Source organism: Mytilus californianus, unplaced genomic scaffold, assembly GCF_021869535.1.
Source record: "Mytilus californianus isolate M0D057914Y unplaced genomic scaffold, xbMytCali1.0.p SCAF_4, whole genome shotgun sequence".
NCBI classification, from domain to species: Eukaryota; Metazoa; Mollusca; class Bivalvia; order Mytilida; family Mytilidae; genus Mytilus; species Mytilus californianus.
Window position 1 is genome coordinate 77,403,851 of NW_026262690.1, and position 26,114 is coordinate 77,429,964.

General features: G+C 32.8%; 1 protein-coding gene and 1 long non-coding RNA gene across 2 annotated transcripts in view; one reads left to right on the plus strand and one right to left on the minus strand.

Moving 5' to 3' along the window:
- The window catches only part of LOC127698778 (uncharacterized), a 280,956-nt gene that overhangs the window by 198,530 nt on the left and 56,312 nt on the right, over positions 1–26,114 (plus strand). The gene's annotated exons all lie outside the window — the stretch shown is intronic.
- LOC127698760 (rho-related GTP-binding protein RhoU-like) lies at positions 2,507–10,179 on the minus strand. The gene is made up of 3 exons (XM_052202429.1): positions 9,753–10,179; positions 9,383–9,441; positions 2,507–5,482 (listed from the first exon to the last, which is right to left on the minus strand). Exons 1-3 carry the CDS (start codon positions 9,937–9,939, stop codon positions 5,009–5,011), a joined length of 720 nt encoding a protein of 239 aa, XP_052058389.1. The 5' UTR covers positions 9,940–10,179; the 3' UTR covers positions 2,507–5,008.

Consider the following 26,114-nt stretch of genomic DNA (forward strand, 5'->3'; position numbering starts at 1 on the left):
ATTCATAGAGCTATCTAAACTAATCAATCTGATTTCTCACAAAAGATTGGGGAACATAAAAAAAACAGAACATCAGAAAAACTATTCATACACGTCTTTAATAACAAACACGTCTTTAATAACAAACACGAAATGTCAGAAAGATATACTTTATAAACATATTTCTTAGTTTTTTTTAGCTTATATATGTTTCCAATTATTTGTGTGGTCCACAATACAGGGCATCGTGTAGGGTAACATCCCGTTTTAGTTGGGTTCAATTTCCAGTGTAATGTGTGTGTGCATCAAATAGGGGAAAAGAAATAAAAAAAGAGGGGGGTAAAAACCTAGGTCGAATAAACAGACAGCCCCATGACAAAAAGAAAAACGTCGAACAACACAGAACAAGCCCAAATTTTCAAAAAATTACACAGAAAACTAAGGATTGAGCAACACGAACACCACCGAAAAACAAGAATGAACTCAGGTGCTCCGGAAAGGTAAGCACAGCAGTTCCTGTCCCACTAGTGGTACCGTCATGTTACCCGTAACAAGGAAACAAATAAATGAAAACTTATCCTATGCACAAGAATTTATATTCTTTAAAAAATTATAAAGCTTATAAGTTTTGTACATGTCGAACTATCAAAAATTTCAATTCTTTGATATTTAATATGTATTTCCTTGTATCTCATTACTGAGATACGCGATCATTCAAAATATCTGAACCTAGTCCTTTCTTTTTCGGTATCATAAGTTTGTTATTCAAACGATTTTTTTTTGTATACATATAGTACATTTGCACTTTTTCTGGTTTTCTATGTCACTCAGATACATGCATTGTATCATCTCGTAGTTGCACGTATATTAGAAGCAGCCTAAAATTGAAAAGGTTATTTATCCATGGCAATCAATGGACAAAATAGTGTACAACTACGAACATGGGAGACTTTTGTCGGGCTTTCCAAATGGAAAACTAGGATATCAAAACATAGGTAAAACAATCCACAGTGCATAAACCAAAGAAACTATTGGGTCAAGTTATAAATTACATAAAATGAAGCCTAAAAGATTCTTCAATTCATTGAGAAAATGATCCTTTGACCTTCTACGTTTAATATGTTTTTCCACCCAATTCTCAATATTATTCTGGTTTCACCGTTTAAATAACTTAGTTTTAGCGTTTGATTTCATTTGTAAGTTTTTGAAAAACCGGAATATGAAACCGTATCTGGTTCTCTTGTAATCAAACACGACCTTAGCGACTTCAACATAGGATTTGTCTTAAATATGCATGACATATTTCCGACCAATCGTAAAGCAAACATTTATAAACCAACAATCAAAATAGGGACCTCAAGGGTTGACTAAAGTATTGAAAAGTGGTAACCAGGACTTCTCCTGTCCGACAGTAAGACTCGCCATGAAGGAGTCCATTTTGGCTGTCGGAAGGTGTATAGATACACAGCCACGTCCGAGTTGGAACGTTTATAATCTAATCCCCTTTTCCAGTAGCAGTACAAATTTCCCGTCCCTTATATAAGTCGTTCCTATTTCAAAACCTACAAATATTTCGTGAATTTTGTTTTCATAATGAATATGCATGAACTGATATGTACTACGGCACGTTTTAACAAACAACAATAAATCATTCAATCAAAATAGGTATTTCAACTTGTAGGGTTCTCACAGCTAAAAGAAGACGCTATAGAACAATAGAGAAGATACCAAAAGAGCAATCATAAGTACAATAACAACATCATGTGACACAGATATTCCTTAACGCTCATCCAAATCATGATGACGTCCGTAAAATGTTTGAAGGGATGAATTATTTCTAGCATGAGAAGATACGCATCTTTTCTTAATTCATCTCGATTAATCCCGAGTAAATAATTGGAAGACTAACTTCGTAGGAAACGCCAATCTGTACGGTTCTCTCAATGACATTTCATCATCTGCATGGGTGTCAAATGCGACGAGTGGAGAGGAAATGTGCATTAAGCCTCCATGAGCCAGTAACCCAACAAGTCCACCTTAAACAAGTATCTAGAATGACCAATCCTTGAAGTTGACAGACTAAGCACTACAACCTGATGGCAAGCTCTAAATCGACCCTAGCATAGACAAGATGCGAATAAATCCAATAGAGACGGTCAAAGATCTTATCGAAACACAACCTACTGTGAAAATGGACAAGCAATTCTAAAGAAAAAACCCAAAGTGACATTTTGATAGAAAAAAAACCGTAACAGTTTGATAGAAAAAAAACCAAAGTGAACAGTTTCATTCTCAAATCTAATTCACATATTAGCAGTGTTGTATTTGTTTAGCTGAGTATGACGAACCATTTTATAAATGAGTATCGGCTTAATATCATGATTGTCTACATTTTTGTGACGTTAATTCATTAATCTGAATGTATGTTTCTGATTACTGTATATCAACAAGCTGAATTCTAAGCACATTCTTACCATCATTTGACCTACAGTAAAGGACTGGCAATTGGCCATCACATAACAATGCATTTATCTGTCATAAATTCTTTGTTTTATTAAACAGCAAATAATATATCAACTTCAGGGACATATTTTTACAGATAACAATAAATAGGTTAACCATCTTCATTTGATAACCCATAACAATAAAAATCCGGCATCTTTAAAAACATTCAAACAATTTGTTTACAAATATCTTAATGTAAACAACAGTAAAAGTGTCCTGACCTAACATCACGGTGGGAAATTTCTAACCTCCGTAAAATCAATTAAGATAAGATGTAAAATACATGAAAAATCAGTCAATTACCTATTACATGTAATTAATTACTTATTTACTTCTTGACAACATAATAATCTTATATCAAAGGCATAATGTAAGTTCGGTGGGCCGAGCTTTTTTTTATACGCAATTCTACACTAAAATTAAAAAAATCAGAAAGACAAATAGTATTATGCTAAATAGTTTCTGTTAATTTCGATGTAGACAAAAAGCGGGGTCTTGAAATTTGAAATAAAGTTGTCCATGTGAAAAATCGAAAATAGGACTTTTATTAACACACAAGACCTCACGTACAAGATTCACAAACTACACGTACATGCACACAAATACTGGACTTCAATCTCAATTGCTAAACACGTTAAAATCGACAAATCTCGGTCGTACCAGCTGTTCTCCTTTAAATGGGGGAACCGAATCGGCCGAGATGTGACGATAAAAAATAAAAGGGAGATAATCCAGTCCTTAAGTGCATGTGGCAACATGCAAGTAACATGTATGTTTACCCAAACTGATGGGTTTGTCTATTTCACATAAAACCTGTTCCAATTAACATGGATTGTTATATGGTGTTAGTATTGCAAAAAAACATTGTGTTGTTTGTTAAACGTATTGTGCAGTTAATATTTGCACTGGTTAATCACACCACCATGAAGTCAAGATTTTGGATTAAATCCGAAATCAAGACATGTTGAACTTGTAAAAGAGACCTCCATCATGCATACAGTGCAAGCACGTTAATACAATGTTGTGGTTTTATTAGCTGTAACACAAAAACTTGGAAGTGTTTAATCTTTTTGTAGTCGGCGCTAAATTAAAGGACAAACTTCAATATATCCATGGGAAATTCAGATTAAAATTATATAATGTTTTCAAATCCAATATAAATAGTGAAATTATCAAAAGTTTTAATATAAACATTCTTTCAATTCACATTATCAGAAATGAAATCTGTCCTTTAAATCAGATTGGAAAGCTACAAAAATCGTACCCATCACCATTAAAATATTGTACCTCGTTTTAAATTTCAAAACAACATTTTGTAATCGGTACAGCCAAGCACCAAACATATATAAACCATGCCAAAGACATAGCATAATAAATACAGAAAAAAACTGAATGTCTGAAAAAATGATTTCATTGACTAGTTAAAAGATTAAGATTTATGTCAAACAAAATGTAAAGAATCGAAGATTTTCATTTTTTCAATAGTCACAACTAGGTCAAGGGTCTATTTGTTCTTTCAAAAATAAAATTTATGAACCTCGATGTTTAAAAAATCTAATTTTGAGCACTATATTCCTTGAACCACTTTGAGAAAAAGGTAGAGATTTCAATCAATAGTAAATAGATTAAATCTTCATTGATTCGACAATTTCAAAAGTTATGAATACATTGCAATATGCATAAAGTAAATAGTGTATAAAGGGATGGTTTAAATCTTTTCAAATAGGAAAGGGAGGAGACACAAAGAAAAATCAGACATTTTGAAGTCTTAAGAAATTTTTGGCTGATTGTAAGATACATCTTTTTACAGAACTCGTTTTCCCACGAATATAACAAGTTCTCTGGCAAAATTTGAGCGTTTGTCAACACGACATTCAGATAACTAGATTAAAACTATTAGGATCAGCTTAAATAAAACATTCCATGTTGGAAGCTCATTAAACTATGACCCATATTGATTTTAAGACTGATAGAAAATATAAGCAGATAAAAATCAACATGCTTAAAACTTACAGCATTTAAATTATGCAAAAGATCAGGGCTAATAATAGTCCCGTCTTAAAAAAAATTATCTCAAAATTTACAAATGAAAAATTGCACATGCGTGTATCATCATTCAAACCTATCTATTTCTTCACATCGACCAGCTGTTATAGAAAATAAAAGCTTTGAAATTATTATATCAGTTAACCTGATAAAAACAATATATAGCAAAGCTCACAGAACAAATAAATTAGCTATGTATTGCATTGCCCTTTTCTCTACAACAACCGTTTGAAACAGATGAATCTCATTCATTCTTTTATAAATTAAAATCATTCTTGGCATCTAGAGACTTCTTTGAAGAATCTCACTAATAAAAACCTGTCAAAAGTCGTAATCATCAAAAGCTACCATAATGGCTACCAGTTTTTGATTTATAATTGGTCCCATGAATCATACGTTCATATTTTGCATAGAGAGTCTAAACAATATTGCAACTGGAGTTAAGCAAAGGAAAACGTTCCATTGCACTAAGCATGCGTTATAAAAAGCAACAAAGTCGTTTCCAGGAGTTCTTTTTTATACACTTTTCTGTCGTGACTGGCGGTGAGAGTTTTTTCTCCTTTTTTGATCTTCGTACACTTTTGTTTCTTTTGATAGGTCCAGAGAGCGCCGCAATGATGGCAGTGTCAAATACTTCTTTCAGATTTTTTTGCGTTAAAGCCGAACATTCTACATAGTCTGCGGCTCCAATTCTTTCAGCTAAAAGTTTGGCCTCACTTTCCGGGATTGGTTCTTCTTTGTAATGAGCAAGTTCTATCAACACTTTGACGTCATTTCGCAAGTCACTTTGTGTACCCACTAAAACGATGGGTGCTTTTGGGCAATGTTTTCTGATTTCAGGAACCCATTTTTCTGTCACATTGTGAAATGACGTTGGAGTCACAACACTAAAACACAGTAAAAAGACGTTGGTATTTGGATAACAAAGTGGTCGTAAGGAGTCGAAATCGTCCTGGAAAAAATAAAACAAAATTCACATCAGCATATTATTTAATACAGTAGGGAAGCAAAAACACAAAAACTTAATCATTACTGTACTTATGTTACGTTTTTTTAGGAAGTTAACCAGACATCTGACAAAACAAGCAATGCATCAGTCATTGTTTTGTCTCGGGAAATTTTTGCAATACCTACACAACCAAGGATAAACGTTGTATTTACCTGACAGTTTACATAAGTCAACCGGATCCTATATAGTTATTTGACGACAGCAAAAAAATTCTTGTCACTTTTCAGTTCTCATTTTTCACTTGTAAAATATATTAGGTAGTTATTTTTTTTACTAGTGAAATATTTTAAAAGCCATGTATGATGTTATGTATAAATCTCGCGTGGTTGAATCATCCTTATAAATACTTTAATCGTTTGTTATAAAATGTCTACTCCTTAATACGGTTATTCTTAAGTTTTTACTTCCATAAATGGGATATTACTTAATATTCATTAATAACAGAAAATTAATTATTTTCACGTGAAAATCAAGTTCAAACTTAAGATAAAAATGACAGAAGTTTTAATGTAACTTTAGCTGCTACAATAATTTATGTGACATATTTATTGATATATCATATACATGAAGTCATCACAGATGTTTATAGACGTAATTAATTACAGAAAGGTGTAAATAAATAATCTGAACTTTATGAGGTTAAAATTATCATGCAAATTTATGCATAAATAAGTACGGCGAAACAGTTTAGAAATATTCTCGACATGGTGTTACCAAAAGGTTTGTGATTTTTTAAAATAACAAAACGCATTGAGTGTAAATTGTCCGCCGTTTATGAATGACTACAAACGCCTCTTTTCACATTTAAAATTTCTCAAGTTCGTCACTGTTTGAAATTTAATTTTTATCTCTATTCATAAAGAATATTTAAATTTTACATGATCATTCATGAAAGGTACCTACTAACGTATGTAAAATCAAAACTTCAAATGTTTTCCCCGTCTTAATGATTCACTTCAATGGGAATTTTTGTTGGTATTTTATATTACTTTGGATAATATCCAGTTAGTTTTAAAATTTGTTTAAAAAAAACACGATTAAAGTTTAACAGTTTTGGGTTTTTGTCAATGATGTAAAACGAGAAATTTCATAATCCTGGAATATGGAACGCATTTAAAGCAAAATTCTGTTTATCTATTAATGGTTTCAAGTTTTCTATTGTGTGGGTCGGGGTAAGGTATAGTTTAAATATACTATTCCCGACCACTTTTTACATTTAGAGTATCAAATAGTATTTTGCGTAGGACGGGGCTAAATAGAATTTTAAAGTTTTTTCATTATCTAATGTTCTGTGTAATGCATGTATATTGAAAAAAGGATGGGAATGTTTTTCTTTCTGGTAACTATTGTTTCCAGATATGATAATTAATTGTCGAACTCGTAGATGTGAAAAAAATGAGAGACGGAGTATAAGTCAATGAGACAGCAAGCCAACAGCACAAAATAACACCAAAAAAGACAATTAGTGGTCACCTCGTGTAGAATATGTTAGTGGAAAGATCCTAGTAGTTTTAATGAAAAAAATATTGGAAGACACTTCTCAAATGACACGCGTGACATGCTGACATGTGATCAGTGTAAACAATAAATTGTGCCCTTCAGACAAACAAATAACCTCTGCATACCTCCATTTGTTCATGTATTTGCATACCGCAGCGTAGTAATGCGTGTGCTGCAACTGACAACTTCTCAACTGTGCGATTTGCATATACGTTTTTCATTCCTAATCCCATGTTTTGTATTTTGTGCTTTGACACGAATCAAGGTTATTTAAAAGATACTTTATTTTTTTTAAAGGCCATAGTTCACCATTAATATTCAAATCAAAATCTTTTTATTTACTAACAAGGATTCTGCGGTTCTAGGCAAGACTAGGTTGTTCTAATTGATAGATAAAGCAACAGTTGAAGCTTACTATAGTACTTTTATGGGTATAGTCGTTAGTATTCACACTTCACAGTAGCTATATAAAACTTATTGTCAACAATATTGTCACCTTGAATGGACCAGTTTAAAATGTATTGTTCACATCAAGTGTCCCCCGCAGGACTGTTTTTGTACTGACCAATTCGATAGTCTGGTGTCGATGTCACATGTAGAGAATCTCCCTACAGGTTTTCAATGAGATATATCAAAAGATAAAGCACTGACCACCTATTTTACAACTGTTTTACACCTGGTACTAGGTAATACAAAACAATCCTAGTCAGTCCCTATCATTACTACATACATATTAATGGTAAACAGCTGATGTCTTCAGGTTAAATATTCAGACGAAAACTCTAAACTGTTTCTATTTCTCTCATTTGTATTCCTACATAATTGCTTTACGTATTAAAATGAACTGACCGCTTTTCATAAATTACAGAAAGAATGTCACATTATTACAATAGAGAATTATTAAGACTCGAAATACAATCCGCGAAATTACTAGCTCCCGTAAATCATTCCCTTTCTGCTCTAATTCGACTGAAAGAATCTAAATTAAAGAAAACCTTTCTCTTTTCAAATCTCGAGAAATGGGTCAATAAGAAGAATTTCTTATTATTTAATCAAGTAAAAAGGTTTGAGAAACTGCCAGCTTTTCTAAATATTTCATATGCTTTAAATAATAAAAAAAATGTGGCACAGACAACAGGTCATTTATTACTCCCGTTTTATATTTGGATATATAAAATCTAAAGAGAACTTGATAAGCACGCGAACTTCCTAAAAAATAGAATGATAGTGATCACAAAGTGTTTCTTGTAGATGAAGAACCAGTATATAGGTAAAAAAATCATAACACCAACAAACCGAAATGGTCCCGTGCCAAAATCATTGATGTAGTATCAAAACATTTCCCAACCGATTTTCTGATTTCAGTATATCCAAAAATAAAGTAATATTATTCTGTTTTGTCTTCTCCCTGTGGGAGCCTTGTTTTACATTGATGATTCATCACCAGAAGCAAATGTTATATTCTGACAAAAATATGAGTTAACCAAAATATAGATAGGAATAGATACAGAAAGATCTGATAAAGCATACACTGCTGAGTTTTCAATCAACAGTTTTATCAACATCACATACATGTAGGTTAAATATTACTTTACCAAGATAATTGATTTCACCCAACTGATCGACCTTAAATTTTTTTGTTACTCGTTGCCATTTTTCATAGACAATCGTTGATTGAACGTTACTGTAATCCTTGCATTCAATTCTGTTTGCGACTTTTACAGTGTAAAGATGACTTAAGAAATGTCGTAGCTGTTTGTACACAGGCTGATATAAGGATGTTTTGAGGAATTCTGTAAAAGTGTCCCTCCCTCCCCAGTAAAAAAAAAAAAAAAAACTTAGCAGGGAAGAAAAGAAGGATAATGACGTTCAGTTCTGATTCCAAAATGGGGAATACATTTCTGTGGCTAATTTCTAATTCATGATGTATGTTGCCCATGTACCTGGTGAGCTAATCAGCTGATCGATGTTATAAATGCTGATGATTAATACCTTCAGGTAAACATGACATAATATATCAAGAGATTATTTTAGTATCAGAGGGTCGATTTTCTAGATAATTGTTTAGTTCAAATCTACATTTCTAATTTGATCTTCAAATAACACAATTATCCCACGTTTTTAAAATTATTTTTGTCAATGATTGAATGAATACCATTTTCTGTTTTAAACCGTTATGAACAAAAGTGTCACCAATACCTTAATAACAGAAAATTGCTTCCAGGTGTGCTTTAACATTTTAATAAGACATGAAAGTCCAATATTAACATTTCTAAAAGATGACAGAAATCTGGCATTTTCAGCACTTATTAATCTTATTAATTATTAATTAAGACAACTCACCTGGCCTGCAGTGTCACATAGTTGTAGTTGGACAGGTGCTTCGTCAATTGTTATAACCACTGAAATAAAAAAAAAAATAGAATACATTATAATTAAATTGATTCAATCAGCTAGACATTTTTAACAGATGTTTTTCGTCTATTTTTGATTTTGCAGTTTTCATATGTTTGCCTCATTAAAGTTTCAAATGTAATTTACAGTGTAGTATTTTATTTCTGTACAAATAAATAATGTTTGAAAACGTCAAGTGTTGCTGTCAATGTATGGGGTGTGTGTATGCTTTTTTTTTATCTTCTAACGTTCAAAAAGTCCTTCAAGTACAAAAAAGAAAAAGAAAAGAAGAGAAATAACAGAAGAAGAAAAAACTTACCCGAAAAGTTGTCGAAAGCTGTCGGTGTGTATTCCGTGGGGTATCCATTTGTAGTATAACTAACAACTAAGCTGGTTTTACCTACAGCTCCGTCCCCTAGAAGAACACATTTCATCTTTGCTTGAGGGTTGGGATCATCACCCGGTAATAGATTAGTATTATGGTCCATCATTGATTGAGGCGGCATCGTCAACTTTTAATTTTCCTATTAATTCAATTTTCTATGTAATGTCATAACAAGTGTTTTTTTTCTGCTTCAATTATATTCCCACTATATATCAATATATATTGTTGAATAATTTTCCAGATGTATATTTTTGTTAATCCAAACACTATTTAACACATGGAATACACATTACTTCTCTTATGTACCGTGTTTACCTGTGTTCACGTTATTCTTGTCAAATGATATGTGTTACCTTACTAATATGAATCACTTAGTAGATAGACTGTTTCCATTGGTTAAAAACTATGACGTAGAAAAATTGACTGATTCATTCAGTCTGTCAGTTCCATTGCTGTATATTAAGAGATCTATAGATCAAAGAAAAAGGCAAATAAAAAATCACCACATTTTAAATCTACTAAAACCAGATTTTAGTAATGAAATAAAAATAAGGTTAATTTCAAATGGACTAGTTCACCAGTATTTTAAAATACCATAAACTGAATAAATGAAGCGTTTAACACGGTCATGGGAAACGTATTTTTCAGTGGTGTAAACCATAAACATACTTCTAAATTTGGGGTTACCTTACACTAGTAAAAAGAATTTCAGGGGGTGTAATTGCCGTCAACGGATAACTAAACCGGCGAGCTAGGCGAACAAATTTTGGACTCCCTCTGCAACCCCTTCTCCCGGCTCCCCCACCACCACCCTGGTATTTGTTTTCCATCGTTTTTAGGACTAAAATCCCTACGAACATACAAAATTCGGTTAAAACAAGTTATATAGAATCCGGCTATTAAATGTACTTTAATATGAATGATATTTAAAAAATAATCAGCGATCTTTTTTATTTCAGATTTCAATAATGATCATAGACAATATTGCGTGTAGATTCTATACCACAGTACTGTTGACTAGGTGCCGACTTAAGAACAAAGACTTGATGAAATCTTTATCATAATCCGATTGAATATTTATAAAGTAAATCTCTTTGATATGATATAATTAGCTGTCCGGGTCAAAGTAAGGCTAAGGTAAATTGATTACCTAAAAGATACTTATGATTCAATTAAGGTGTTAAAAGGCTTAAAATATGTCATTTATCTAATAAGTAACGCAAATATCGCAAAAGTACAATGCCAGTGAAACAAAAGTTGGAATGTGCTAAAGCCAAAACATAAACATCTATTTAAAAAAACAACTTTTAAGTGTCCGCAGGTGACAATACTTTTCATGATTAATTCCATTGCACTTGACTAAGGTCAGATAACTCGAAATTTCTCCCATTTATTTTTGCACCTTTAGGCATCAACGAAATTTTCATGTATTCAACAGTCATCAATCAAATGTTAACGAGAATGTTAAGACAAGTATCGCGAATAAAGTTATCTTAATATTTTATATTTCAAGCATTCTTTCTCTGATATCTTAATATTTTATATTTCAAGCATTCTTTCTCTATTATCTTAATACTTTGTATATTAAGCATTCTTTCTCTATTATCTTAATACTTTGTATATCAAGCATTCTTTCTCTATTATCATTAATATTATATATTTCAAACATTCTTTCTCTATTATCTAAATACTTTGTATATCAAGCATTCTTTCTCTAATATCTTAATATTTTGAATTTCATGCATTCTTTCTCTAGTATCTTTAAGCCCTTTAGACATCGCTCGCCACTATTTCGGCTTTAAATGAAAGATAACTTTTAAAGTTTCTCTCTCGCGCATTTTGACAAAACTTACATATATCCTTCTAAATGTACATCATAACTTATCAAAATTTTCCACAAATAGTGAAAAACAGAACAAACCACCGTAGTTTAAGCCATATTTCGCTTGTTTGGAAAGTCACAGTTATCCGTAGATATTGAAAACATTAAAATAGATATCCTAGAACATTACCATTTTCGGTAATAGCAAACATTGACACATTTAATTGTCAGTCATTGCCTTCTACAAATAACGATAAGCCAAGCCCGTTACTGAAAAGGAAAAATATTCATGACTATACAGACATTTCGAATATGAAGTTCATTGACATTGCAGTTTAATGTAGCTATATATATATAAGTACACGTACTTTTTTATTTCCAAACAATACTAATTGCAATTTTATGTCTGCGCTATTTGAAACGTGATAATAGTAATGTATAAATAACGCATGTTTTAAAACTTTGTCTGAATTTTACATTCGAAAGACTAACATACTTGACTACAATTGACAGAACGGAAATAAAGAATATATATATATGTGTAAGTCTAAATTGAAAACAACGGTCAAACCTATGATTGCGTTGGATAAAAACCGCAATTTTTATACGTGTGCATGCAAAACAAATTTCTTGGTAGAAGGGTCTAAATACAACACAACCAACATTTTCCAAAAGACCAAAAAAGTGAAAAAGTATATTTAAACAAAACGCATTTGACTAACAGGTCGAACAACGGATGTTCTTAAACCCTGCTGACTGCCATTGGCGATTGCCAAATAAACGGATCACAAGATGTAACAAAAAGGATCTTATGTGTAAAATATGAGACCAAATAGAGACACAGTCTCACTAAATGTATACTGCATAAAACATGAATAAAGAGACACAGTCCCACTAAATACTGCATAGAGAATGAATAAAGAGACGCAGTCTCAAAAAATACTACATACGGAGCATAAATATGGATACAGTCTCACAAAATATACTGCATAAAACATGAATAAAAGGAAACAACCCACTAAATACTGCATAAATATGAATATAGAGACACATGCAGTCTCACTACATATACTGCATAAAATATGAATAAAGAGACGCATTAACACTACTACTGCATAAAACATGAATATCGAGACACCGTCTCACTAAATACTGCATAAAGTATGAATAAAGAGACTAAGTCACACTTAATTCTGCATAAAACATGAATATAGAAACACTGTCTCACTAAATACTACATAAAACATGAATATAGAAACACTGTCTCACTAAATACTACATATGAAAACATGAATATGTAAAATATGCGGCCATAAAGAGACAAGTTTTGCTGAATACTGCATAGAGAATGATTACCAACATTAATATTTGAAAATTAAATTCCTATTATAGAGTACGTTTAAAAGCAATCGGAGATCTATTATCATGCAGACATGCATGGGTCTAATCGGAAAGGCCTTCCAACACATATAGTGTTGAAATGAGCAGCGTGTTACAGTATACATTACACATCATGTACTTTAACTAACTAATATAAATGTGTAGGACCTACATATCTATCACAAACATGTATAAAGAAAACAGTTTAACATAGAATATCATCTTATCCGTCAACAGGTTAGGAAGAAACTTTGATCCTAGTAGCATGGCCTCTAAAATGTTCTAACGTCTGCTAACCACGCAATACTTTGTCAGCTCGTCTCTTCAAATAGATCGTTTTACATGTGAACAACGTAATAGTTACTTATAATTTGTATAAAACACAACCGACCGTATATCATATAATAACAGACTCGGTATTTTATTAATTCTAAACTATTATTTCGCGTGCACATTTTAAATTTTTGACGATTCACGCGGCGCCGGGATCAAGAATGGCGAGCTAAACTGAACTTTATAACACGAAATATTATATACAATACCTTGGATAAAAATGACAAATAACATCTCATGTTAAATATAACATATTTGTCTACCATCAAATGTTCGAGATATTCGCCTCCTCTCAGTCTCACACAACTTCCACTGTCTGTAGTAGTGGTTTGCCTCCTCCAAAAGAATGTTCATTGACGGCATACGGTATACTATACAGAAAGCATATAGACTATAATGTTTTCCATCATAGTCATAAACTATAACGTAGAATAAAAGGGCAAATGTAGAAAATCGTCTTTTTCGTGTCATAACATCAGCATATATTAAAGGGAACGGACAATACGACAGTTGAACTGAACCATCAATGGCATAAAACATCTCATGACAAAAAAACATATGTGTCTACCATCTATAATGTTCGAGATATTCGCCTCATCTCAGTCTCACAACTTCTACTGTCCGTTAGCAGTGGTTTGCCTCTTCCAAAAGCTGAAAAATCCACCACAATGCATATAACAGTAGTACATAAAAGGCATAACAGAGAATTTGAACCCGTCACAACAGACAACACCCATCACAAACACCAAAATACTCCTAAAAATTAAGCCTATAGTAATGAAAAAACACGAATACAAAAAAAAAAAGTCAGGAGATCGACCCCCTTACCTAAATAATTTCATAGACCAAACCGGCATAAGTGCATAACAATCGGAATTTCAAGGACAAACATTGCTGCCTTTTTTAACGTCTAAAACACTATCGAACGGACCCCTCTCCCCTTTTCAGCAAGGGTGCTACTATCGGACATTAGATTCCAAGGTAGACTAGGATAAACTTCTGACCACTGAGCGTCAAAAGTATCCGTCCTGCAAATTCCTATACTGTTATGATATAAGGTCATATTAGCCGATTTTTTGTTGTTAGTTTTGCGCATATAGAGTACTAGTATCTTACGTTAAAATAACGGACAATGCTCTGTTTTCTATAGACGAAACGCGCATTTGGCATACTGAACTATATGTCTCGTTTCTTTGATGATTTTTCCCTCTCCTATATGTTTCTATAGATGTGATATTGGTGTAAGATAAGGTGATAACTTGCCTCCATATATAGATTTCTATGATCTACATGAACGATTTGAAAGGGTTTTATTTTATTGTAAAAAAAAATGCATTTTACGTATAGAACAAGACATGTTATATCTAAATGAGTTGCATTATTACAAAATAGAAATTTGAATGAGCAACACGAGGTGAGCTACATGTGGAGAAGTGTCTGCTAACCCTTCCGGGGTACATAAGATCACATCGGTTTTTGATGGGGTTCGTGTTACTCAGTCTTTAGTTATCAATGTTGTGTTTTGTAGACTGTTGTTTGCCGTTTGGTCATTTTTCGTTTTTTTTTTTGCCATGGCGTTGTCAGATTGTTTCCGACTTATGAGTTTGAATATCCCTTTGGTACCTTTTGCCCTAACTCTTGTAAAGAGTTAAAACAGATTTGGTTTCATCATATTGACAATTTTGGTGTTTCTTGCGGTTAATTTGTTTATTCCTGAACAGAGACACATGGTTATTAAACTGAAATGTCGTGACTTTAAAAACTGGTGGAATCGGATAAATGGAATAATATCAATAACGAAATAAAATCCATATCATTTGCGTCACAAAATTAATTTGGCACTAAGTTTCATTATGTCTCAATTGAAGAAATAAACACATTCCACAGTATTAGATATAACTAATGCCAAGGGTCAATGTTTTCTAGTAGAAATTTCTAACAGTTCAACCATATCGAAGCAAACATTCTCAAGTCCTTAATCTCTACAGATTGGCATGCCCATTACCGCTTTGATGTCGTGACAAAAACATGTTTAGTTTTTGTACAAACTTAGTTCACCTTATATAAAACATTTAATAAATTAATATCCATTAACATTTTTAATATTGGTTCGTACGTTTATACTTCATTAAATTGCGTAATAAACATAAGTATCCTGTTACTTCAACGAAACAATTTCATTGTCATCAGATATGCACAAAATCCTCCTCGGCTTGCGTGCAGATATTTCCTATTTCTTCCGTTACCGGTCTCATTTTCTCATAACAATTAATAAATAATACTTAAGAGTCAAGTTAGTACACTATCAAACAGAGGGGATATGTAGTAATTCTTTCAAATATCAAAATAATTCATTAAACATGTGTTTTGCAGATTTTGTTCATAAGTTGTAAAAAATAAATAATTAGGTCAATAAAAGGTAAAAAATTCAATCTGCTAAGACTGTATGACGCTTGCATATTAAATGACATTTCCTAAATTGGAAAAATACCATATTGAGTGAAAACTGTTGAGATCATATATAAATATATCTTTGTCATAGATAACGTTAAACGTCATCCAGTTTAAGACTATACTATGTAAATACATTTGTACATATATGTCCCATTAGCACAGTTTAACACCTTTATATATAAATATATTTATTATCTAATTTGCCTTCTATGGAAATGTCGACACTGTCAAATGACGTGCTTCTTAGTCATACTAAAACCAAGAAAATTTTTTTTTTTTTAGTTTCAAGGAGATGGAAAAGGTGATTTTATTTTTTTCCCATATAAAAAGCAATTTCAAAAGAAGCAATGTGGATTTTCTCACTTTTTTCAATTCACAATCAATTTAAATGAAAAAGGTGAAACATTAATACATAAATAAATTTTTGCACAATTAATTAAGTTTAAGCCCTCTCAAAGCTTGTCCTTTTCAAACTGACAGCCGCAGTACATTATAATTTATTCATAGACTTTTATAGACTCGGGACGATTTTTAAAAACTTGACATATATAGACACCTATACCTGTCTAGAGAAGACTGCATGTTGCCATTTATATGTTGTTTTTTTGTTATATCTGTCGTTGGGTTGTCTTCTTTTTGACGTGTGCCCCTTATCTTTTTTTATTCAAAACTTATAACTATAACTAAAGTAGTAATCTGTTGTAATATAAATAAATTCGGGGCCTCCGTGACTGAGGGTCTCGGTAGTTCTACAGTGGTCACTGTCAACACTAGGGATGCGAGTTCGAACCCCGCCTGTGGCAGGTGCGTTCAACTACAATCTTAATTGACTAGGGCTGCTAGTTTTCTGCCGAAGGTCGGGGGTTCCATACGTATACCCTGGCTTCCTCCACAAATAAAAAACGGGTCGCTAAGATATAGCCGAGAATGCTGAAAGTGGCGTTCAACATTAATCATCAATTCAGGAAAAAAACGTATTCACAAAGATACCGAGCTAAAAGGTAAATTCAAAAAGGGGAAGTCCATAAAAACTGACAAAATATTTTTCTTTACCTTGTATACAGTGAACAACACAGATGTTGACAAACGTCAGTTAAACAATAATTACACGGTTAGGCAACACCAAGACCTCTGTTAGAACTTCAATTCTACTGCAATTAATTTTAGCACTTTTTTGAAATATTAAATTAAAAAATAATGCCTTCACAGACAAATCTTGGCATTCGAGTATTTTTTTTTTACAAATGAATAAAATATATTGATTTCTTTATTTCTGTGATAAAATCTTCTTTTTTTATTTTTAATTGTGTATGAGGATAATCTGATTAAATAGTAAATTAATAGTATTTCAAGCTAAACCTGTAATTGTATATGAAAACGTCCTTTTCACGGAAATACCATCACTCCTTTACAATAATTCTGTTGGGAACTAATTAGTTAAGAAATCTGTGAGGTTATAATTAGTCGGTGAGATATAACAAGACAATTTTTATTTTTTTTTTTAATTAGATACCCATTCCCACTGAACAATGAGGTAACAACACATCTCGTCAAGATACATTGATGGGTTTGGTTTAAGTTCGTTGAAGTAATTCCAACCAACCTAAAGATCTCTGGACGAATATCCCAGACATATACTAAGAACCCGCATGTATATATCATGTTAATCGCTATGGTCTAGTCCAATAATCTAGATGATAAAAATCAAGACCTCCTAAACTCACGTTATCTACTGTCACTGTGACTTTCATTTTTCTTTGTAAAAGGACTAAAGAACATTACTATAATGAATATGTCATATTGCACAATACCTATGCATGTAAGTTAAAACACTGCCAATCACTGATCGTTATCTTACTGCTTGTTAAAATAAATTGGATTGTATATAACTGGTATCCCTGCAACCTTCTAGAGTGATCGATATTCCTGTTCAAATGTTTGTTTTTCACGCTGTTTATCGAGGGTTAGAAATGTATTCTGTCAGATGACAATTAATCAAAGCTTGTCTGCAGACAATTTGGCAAAGGAACAAACATACACCTTCTAAATAAATAAAGTATACACGATGGCGTTTGCGTACAATGTTATAATTGCATATAATTAACGGAACAGTACTGGACAGAACTGGCGACTTTCGATTAGTGCTCCGGACATGAACTCCTCTGATCTTAATAAAACATCAGCAGAAATTGATGAACGACCTGGTGCTATCTTTTTCCATCATTTGAACGAAGTGAAGAAAATAAATACTTGAAAACTTTGATATATATTTATTATATTTCTAATTTAAACTGGAAATTACAATTTCCGGTTTTTGGTGGGGTTCTTGTTGCTCAGTCTTCAGATAATTTATGTTTAGTAGTTTGTGACTGTTGTGGCTCCAAAATGGTCAAATCTAAAGTCCGAGCTTGCGACCTGACGTCTCATGTAAATCTACCGATGACCTGTGACCTTTAAAAATGTTTAAAACCTTACTAAAAAGACTTACTTAAATTTGCCTAAAAGTGACCTGGTGAACTGAGGCATTTCTTTAATAGAGCTTGCGACTTAGGGGTATCCTACTGGAGCCCCACTGTTTTTTCTTTCTTTTGGTCATGATGTTGTTTGTCTTTCTTTGACTTGTGGTTTGATTACCCCTACCCCCTGGTATTTTATCATTTTTTTCTTCTGTCCCAGTGGCGGATCCAAGGGGGAGGTGTTCAGGGGTTAGATACCCCATTATTTTACGATCAAAGTTTTTAAATGGGGACATATGGTTGGAATACCCCCTTTTTTAATCCTGGGTTGAAACCCCCTATTTTTAAAAGGGCTGAATCCGCCCCTGTGTCCCTATGCCGAGGGTTAGGGTCAGCCTGTTCGTAAGCTTATATTCCATTGCTGCATTTTATGCTTGAAAAGGGGTGAAGATATCAAAAAACGTCATAAATGGTTAGACTGAAAAAACCTGCAGTCAAATTTATCATATTTTAGTGCCTTATTTAAGCAAATATTTGCTTTCAAAATTAATTCAAAGAGTAAACGACATATATTCAATCACATGTGTCTTATTTATAATAAAAAAATGGTAAGGGGTTCCGCGGAACCATGTGTCTCGCCTGCGATTGCTGCTATCTGTGTAAAAGTGTAATATTGACTTAAAAAGTGAGTCCATTTATCAGTAAAATACAGAATTTAAAAAATATTTCAATCTTTTTCTTTAGATGCTATTGCATGGTCTTGAAGATTAGCTTCTGTCCAAGTTTCATAACAATCCATGAAGGTTTAAAAATTCACCATGTCAAAAAAGTTTAATCCCAGTCTGTCTGTAAATGTAAACTGTAAAAAAACTAAGTCCATCTATCAGCAAAAAATGAAAATGAAAAAAAATATTTTCAAAAGTTTTCTTCAGACATTATCTCTTAACCATAAACAAGCTTGTGTCTATCAAAAGTAGTTCTTATCAAACTGACTTAAGCAGAAAACTTAACATTAAAAATGGCTAATTAATTTAAAGTCACTGGACCATGACCTAGGGGATAGGGCGTCAAAATACTCTTCAAACTGATATGTACTGATAGTAATGCAACTTTGTAGAAAAAATATCATTGATCTATCACAAGTAGTTCCTATAAAACTGACTTAAGCAGTAAACTTGCATTAAAAATTGCTTATTAATTGAAAGTGGCTGGACCATGACTTAGGGGGCAGGGCCTCGATATAGTCGTCAAGCTGACATGAAATGATAGTAATGAAACCATACAAAATATCATTGATCTATCACAAGTAGATCCTATCAAACTTACTTGAGCAAAAAACTTAATATTGAAAACTGCTTTTTAAATCAAAGTCACTGGACCATTTCCTAGGGGCAGGGCCTCAAAATAGCCGTCAAACTGATATGTACTGATAGTAATGCGACTTCATACAAAATATCATTGATCTATCATAAGTAGATCCTATCAAACTAACTTAAGCTGAAAAAACAACAATTGTTGACGCCGTCGCTGAAAAAAACAATCCCTATGTCTTGCTTACCGCGACTTCCGCGACAGGCGAGACAAAAATGAAAATAAATATTTTAAAAATTTTGCTCTGGATACTGCATTTTGGTCATAAACAAGCTTCTGTCCATATTTCCTAAAATTCCATGAAGGTTTGACAAAAGTTATTGATGCCTGAAAAACTTTAACCTCAGACTAAATCTGAACGTTAACTGTAAAAAAAACTAAGTCTATTTATTAGTAAAATACGGGAAAATGAAAATAAATATTTTTAACATTTTGCTCTGGATACTGCATTTTGATCATAAACAAGCTTCTGTCCAAATTCATTAAGTTCCATGGAGGTTTGACAAAGTTAGTGATGTCTAAAAAAACTTTAACCACAGATAGACTGAATCTGAATGTTGACGCCACCGCCGCCGACGACTGAATCTAGGATCGCTATGTCTCGCTTTCGCGCAATAAATTTCGCAGGCTCGACAAAAATTGCTAATATAAAAAATATTAGGATACATGGAATGATTTCAGAGAGACACAGTCATATCCACCAAAGACCAAATGACAAGGATGTAAAAAACTAGACAAATCATCGTATGACCTTCACTTAAGTTATAATACGTTGCACTGTTTCTGCGTGCAAATTATAACAGTAAAAATAAACTTATCGTCAGACATTTTCCCATCACAGCCTGACCTGAAGCTGATTTATTTTATCTCATTGGGAAAGTTGAGAAAAATAACAAAAACGAGGAAACGGATGTCTATACACGTTAATCCGGTTCATTTTCTGCGTATAAATGCAAAAAATATGAATGAGCTTTTCCTCGTGCTAAGTTTTCCCATTATAAATGTATATTACAAGTCCGATTTAATTTTCGTTAAATTTTGTTTGTACAAATGAATGCTTTTAACATTATGGCGTAAAAGTGTATTTTAATTGATACTGTAGGCGATTTGTAGCCCCGGTTACGTAACTGTATAAGTAAGAATACATTATATCTTGTTTTTTGATCAATCAGTTTATTCTTAAAATTACAGATATAATGAAATACTTACAAAGGTGGATCTGATAAATACAAAGTATTAGTCAACACCTTTTGTAAAGCAAGTGTTTCAATAAGTGGACCAAGAATTTAGTTAGGCAATTTTTTAAAAGGTTGAATATTTGACCATATAAGATCATCTTCACGGATGTAAAGTCCCGTTGTAACTTTTATTTCATTGTCGACCTTAATAAAGATTTGGTATTTGGTCTCGTAAAAGTTGCTTTTAAAACATTTCTCATGATGTTAAAGTACATTATCCATTAATAATAACTATCGTATGCCAAATCACGTTCCTGCTTGTGTGTAATTGAAGGTTATCAGAGTTATCTTAGAGATGGTAGTAATTACAGAATGACTTTTATATTATGTCAATAATTATATTCTTACTTAATGTTCATAAGTTACCCGGATATAAAAGATTGGAACCTTGTTATGGTCAAGTTTGTGCCATTCAACGAGACGCTCGTAAACAAAAGAAAAATTCTGCTTTTATATAGGTTGTGAATTTTCCATTTTTATGCAGCAACATGACAGCAGCACCTACATACGGAGTGTTGACGAGATTTTATTAGCTGACAGGAACTGTTTATCCTCCCGGGTCATTTATCTGAGCACATAACTTGTTTTTTAGTCTTTTGTTTGTTGTTTTGAGGACCGTTGTTTTCTAATTTGACTCTTCTGGGTTTTCACGGTGGTCTTCAACTCGTGGTTTTTTATTGCCTAATTTGTATCTTCATTCCATATGTCTTGATTCAAAAATTTATCTATAGCAAATTACGCATCTGCTTAGAATAGTTTTATTTTTTATATGAGACTACTATACCACATAGATCAGTTTGTACCAATAATTTCTTATACCTATACCAAACCAATTGCAACTCAAATTTTCAATTACAAACACGTTTTGCAGGATCTCAACATTGACGACTTCAAGTCTAAACCTCCTAATTGCACCTGTGCTAGTTCCCAATTCACATATAATCCGGCTGGCCACGTTATTACCGGAGACCTCAACATTGTCAATAACACTTCCCTGCGAAATTTGTTATCCAAAGGTCCGAAATATCGTGAGCCTAAATCCATCAATTGGAAATACAACTTCAAAATACTGATGGATTCAGTCGAGGATTATGCCAGGCAATAGGCTAAACGCGAGAAAGAAGACGTAGATATTTTCCGAATGGATTAAGGCTGTGAGGTCGTTGATACAAATCCGAATTAAGAAACTAAATGGGTCTATCAATACCCACGCTACGTCAATTTTTAAAGACCCAGATGTTGTAAAGCACTTGTCTACCTCCATGACAAATATGTTGTTGTCCCCGTAGATAAAGCCCCAAACAACATCGTTTTTGTGTGTAAACATCATTACATAAACTGCTTGATAAATGAATTAGGTATTGACAATTCACTTGGAAACTCAACATATACCCTCACGACACTTACCAAAGAGGAAATCCTGGATAATCATAGGTCTGTTCTATGTTCCTTAGGAATTTCAACCAAAGATGAAGAACTGGATCTTCCATCACTGTATTGGATACCTAAACTGCATAAGTGTCCTTACAAACAACGGTATATTGCTGGGTCTTCCAAGTGCCTATTCTAGAGGTGGCGTGAATCAGATGTGGATACTATAAAATTCCAAAGATCTTTTAGAGTACATACAATCGAAGACTCTCTCATCTTGCAATAGTATTAAAACATTTGACTTTTCTACACTTTACACAAGTATTCCCCATTCCAAACTAACAGACAAATTGAAAGAGTTGGTATTACTTTGTTTCATTAAAAAGAATGGCGAATGTAGATACAAGTATCTTGTCTTGGGGAGGGGTAAATCCTACTTTGTAAAGAATCACTCTGATTCAAACAAAAAATTCTCTGAAACTGACATTATCAAGATGCTTGATTTCTTGATTGACAACATATTTGTTACGTTTGGAGGACGTGTTTTTCAACAGACTGTCGGAATTCCAATGGGAACCAATTGTGCCTCTCTTCTTGCCGACTTGTTTCTTTATTATTATGAGGCTGACTTCATACAGGAATTTCTTAGGAAGAAAGATAAGAAGTTAGCAATACCCTTTAACTTTACGTTCCGCTATATAGATGATGTTCTCTCACTAAATAATACAAAATTTGGTGACTATGTTGAACGAATCTATCCCATCGAACTAGAGATAAAGGATACTACAGATACAGTTAAGTCTGCCTCATATCTTGACTTACATCTAGAAATTGACAATGAGGGTCGGTTGAAAACAAAACTTTACGACAAAAGAGATGATTTCAGCTTCCCAATTGTGAACTTTCCATTTCTATGTAGCAACATTCCAGCAGCGCCTGCATACGGAGTATATATCTCCAAATTGATACGATATTCCCGGGCTTGCATTTCCTATCATGATTTCCTTGATAGAGGATTGCTGCTCACAAGGAAGCTATTAAACCAAGAGTTCCAAATGGTGAAGTTGAAATCATCCCTTCGTAAATTTTACGGACGCCATCACGAGTTGGTTGACCGTTATGGAATAACCGTTTCACAGATGATATCAGATATGTTCCTTATGTCGTAACTACAATACCCTTCCCTTTTCACGAATGTAACCTACCGAATAAGAATATTTACCGGATTTGTAATAACATAAGCAACACGACGGGTGCCACATGTGGAACAGGATCTGCTTACCCTTCCGGTGCACCTGAGATCACCCCCAGTTTTTGGTGGGGTTCGTGTTGCTTAGTCTTTAGTTTTCTATGTTGTGTCATCTGTACTATTATTTGTCTGTTTGTCTTTTTATTTTTGGCCATGGCGTTGTCAGTTTGTTTTCGATCTATGAGTTTGACTGTCCCTCTGGTATCTTTCGTCCCTCTTTTAAATTAACCAAATGACTAAAATTCAACATCACTATATGCATCCTAATTACCTTGTTATACAAAGATTTTCTAAAAAATTATTTTTTATTTTTTGTTTATCTTAGACCATTTAAGCGAAACACCAAACAGACATAAACAATGAAAACACTGATTTTTCCCTTAATTGAATAAACCCTGATTAAAAAAAAAAACAATTAACAAATCCGATCGCTATGTCTCGCTTTCGCAACTTGAGTCGCAGGCTAGACAATATAGTAGTTCACATTCACGCGATTTTTCTAAGTGTAATTGAACTATAAGGTGTAACACCACTAATTCGGGCCCAGTCAGAAAGCACATACAGTTCCTACGCATGGATGTAACTTTCAAACAATGTAGAATATTTTGTTAACTTTGGTATTAAATGAAAGCTGAATGACTGGTGATCATTGTAGAACACTTTTTGACTTATAATTTTGAATAATGAAAAAATTGCATGAAATTTAAAAAGGAGGGTACATTTTGCCTGTTTGTCACATCTGAAGTACCTGTTTTTGGTACATCCGAAGATCCGGGAACCAGTTCTCTCTTATATGCCATTAAAGGTATGTTGATTTTTCAGTACAATACACCATAAGGTGTTGCTTTGACATGCAATGATTGTCACTTTATTTGAAATTAAGACAAAAGAGCTGTGTCTGCTTGAAATTGATGAATTTAACATAGAAAGCAATGGGTCATGAATTAGTGGTGTACTTCCATAAGAAACTTCCCCTGTGTACATAATGTAGCTCAGAACATGCTATACATAAGTTGATTTATAGAAAAGTTACAGGTAGGCGTTGTGATAGATAATTTGTTTGACAAACGCTTTGATCTATATATGATTGTCAGGTCATATTATAATACAATAAATTAAAAATACTCATTAATTTCCTTATTTTGATGTCACAATTGAATGTAAAACCTTAATTATGTGTTCCTCCCATAATTTATCAACACAGAAACGATAATTCTTTGAAGTCAGAAAAATATCAGAAAATACGGTGGACAGTTCTAAAATAATATCATTCTAGTTGAGAGGTATAAGAAGGTTCTGCTAACGAATTGCTTTAGAGTGGTTTCAATTTTTGCTCTAGATTCCGTTGGTAAAAATATCATCAGAACATGGTTGCAATATCATGTTGAAAAATGTTCACCTACTAGTATTGATTGGTAATCTTTCCAATTCAATTGTAAATTATGAAAATATGTTTTGATTGAGATATAATTTTGTTTTTCTCATAAAAATATCCGCATTATATGAATAACTGTCTCTTATGGCACCGTGGGAGTACCAACACCCCATATAATAATAAGAGGAAAGTGTTATTCTGATGAATTTTAGTTCTAACGAATTTCTGGATTCACTGCACAACAGGAAACACAAGAGAATGGTTTGCACCTCAAGTTAGTCCAATGTTAATTGATCATAAATCTTTCAGCGGTTTGAGATTTTTGAAAAATTGATAAAATATACAAATTCTATTTTTTGACAAATGTTTATAATTTAACTTTTCAAATATTTGATTTCTTTGTATTTTTTACAATACAAAGAGTGGAACTTGGTTCAAAGCTATTTAATTCAAAACTACACGTCGCATAATTATTCTATAGTAAGGGAGATAAGTCATGTGAATATTTTATAAAGTCGGTAATTTGAATAAAATTGTCTCCCATGTACATCGCTTTTCGAAAGTTAATTCTGGGTCGATACCCCTGCTGGTGGACTGTTAGTATCACCAGCCAAGTAGCCAGTAATTGGGTTCTAAAATAAAAATACGGATATTGTGTCATTGACATTAGATGTTACAAAAGTTTGGAAATTATTGCAAATTAAGGAATATATCTCCCTCATGCAAAGCTCTGATTTGTCCTTTTTAGTTTTATCAGCTCTTCATCTTTTTAAATAATTTGGGGAATTTTAAATATTTGGCCTCGAGCATTACTGAAGAAACATTAATCAGTGTCGAAATGCGCATCTTACTGTTAATGGTACGAAGTTATTTATATTAGTCTTTGATTTTAATTCACCATAAAGATCGACGCAAAGCAATTTTTTCTATTGTACCATTATAAGGCTCTACCATAGACCATTTGAATTATAGCACCCCCGATAAAACAGTGAAGTTTTGATAAAATACTTAACATGTTTTATCTGGGAATAGTTCATTACATTATGTCCCAGGTTTTATTAGTCATTTTATAATGATAACATATTTAGTTTAATGAGTTTTTCTTTGCTTACAATGTAAATGTGTGTCTCCATGTCGATTGCCTCCTCAAAATAATATAAGCACAAATGGCTCCTTGGTTTAATATGAGAAACCCTAAAAATACAAATTTAAATAGCAGGTGCAAGACTTCATAACCTACGAAGAAT

Coding starts and splice junctions, on each gene's coding strand:
- LOC127698760 (XM_052202429.1), bottom strand. CDS start 9,939: ATGCCGCCTCAATCAATGATGGACCATAATACTAATCTATTACCGGGT. Junction 9,442..9,752: donor AGCTTTCGACAACTTTTCGG/GTAAGTTTTTTC, acceptor TTTTTATTTCAG/TGGTTATAACAATTGACGAA. Junction 5,483..9,382: donor TATGTGACACTGCAGGCCAG/GTGAGTTGTCTT, acceptor TATTTTTTCCAG/GACGATTTCGACTCCTTACG.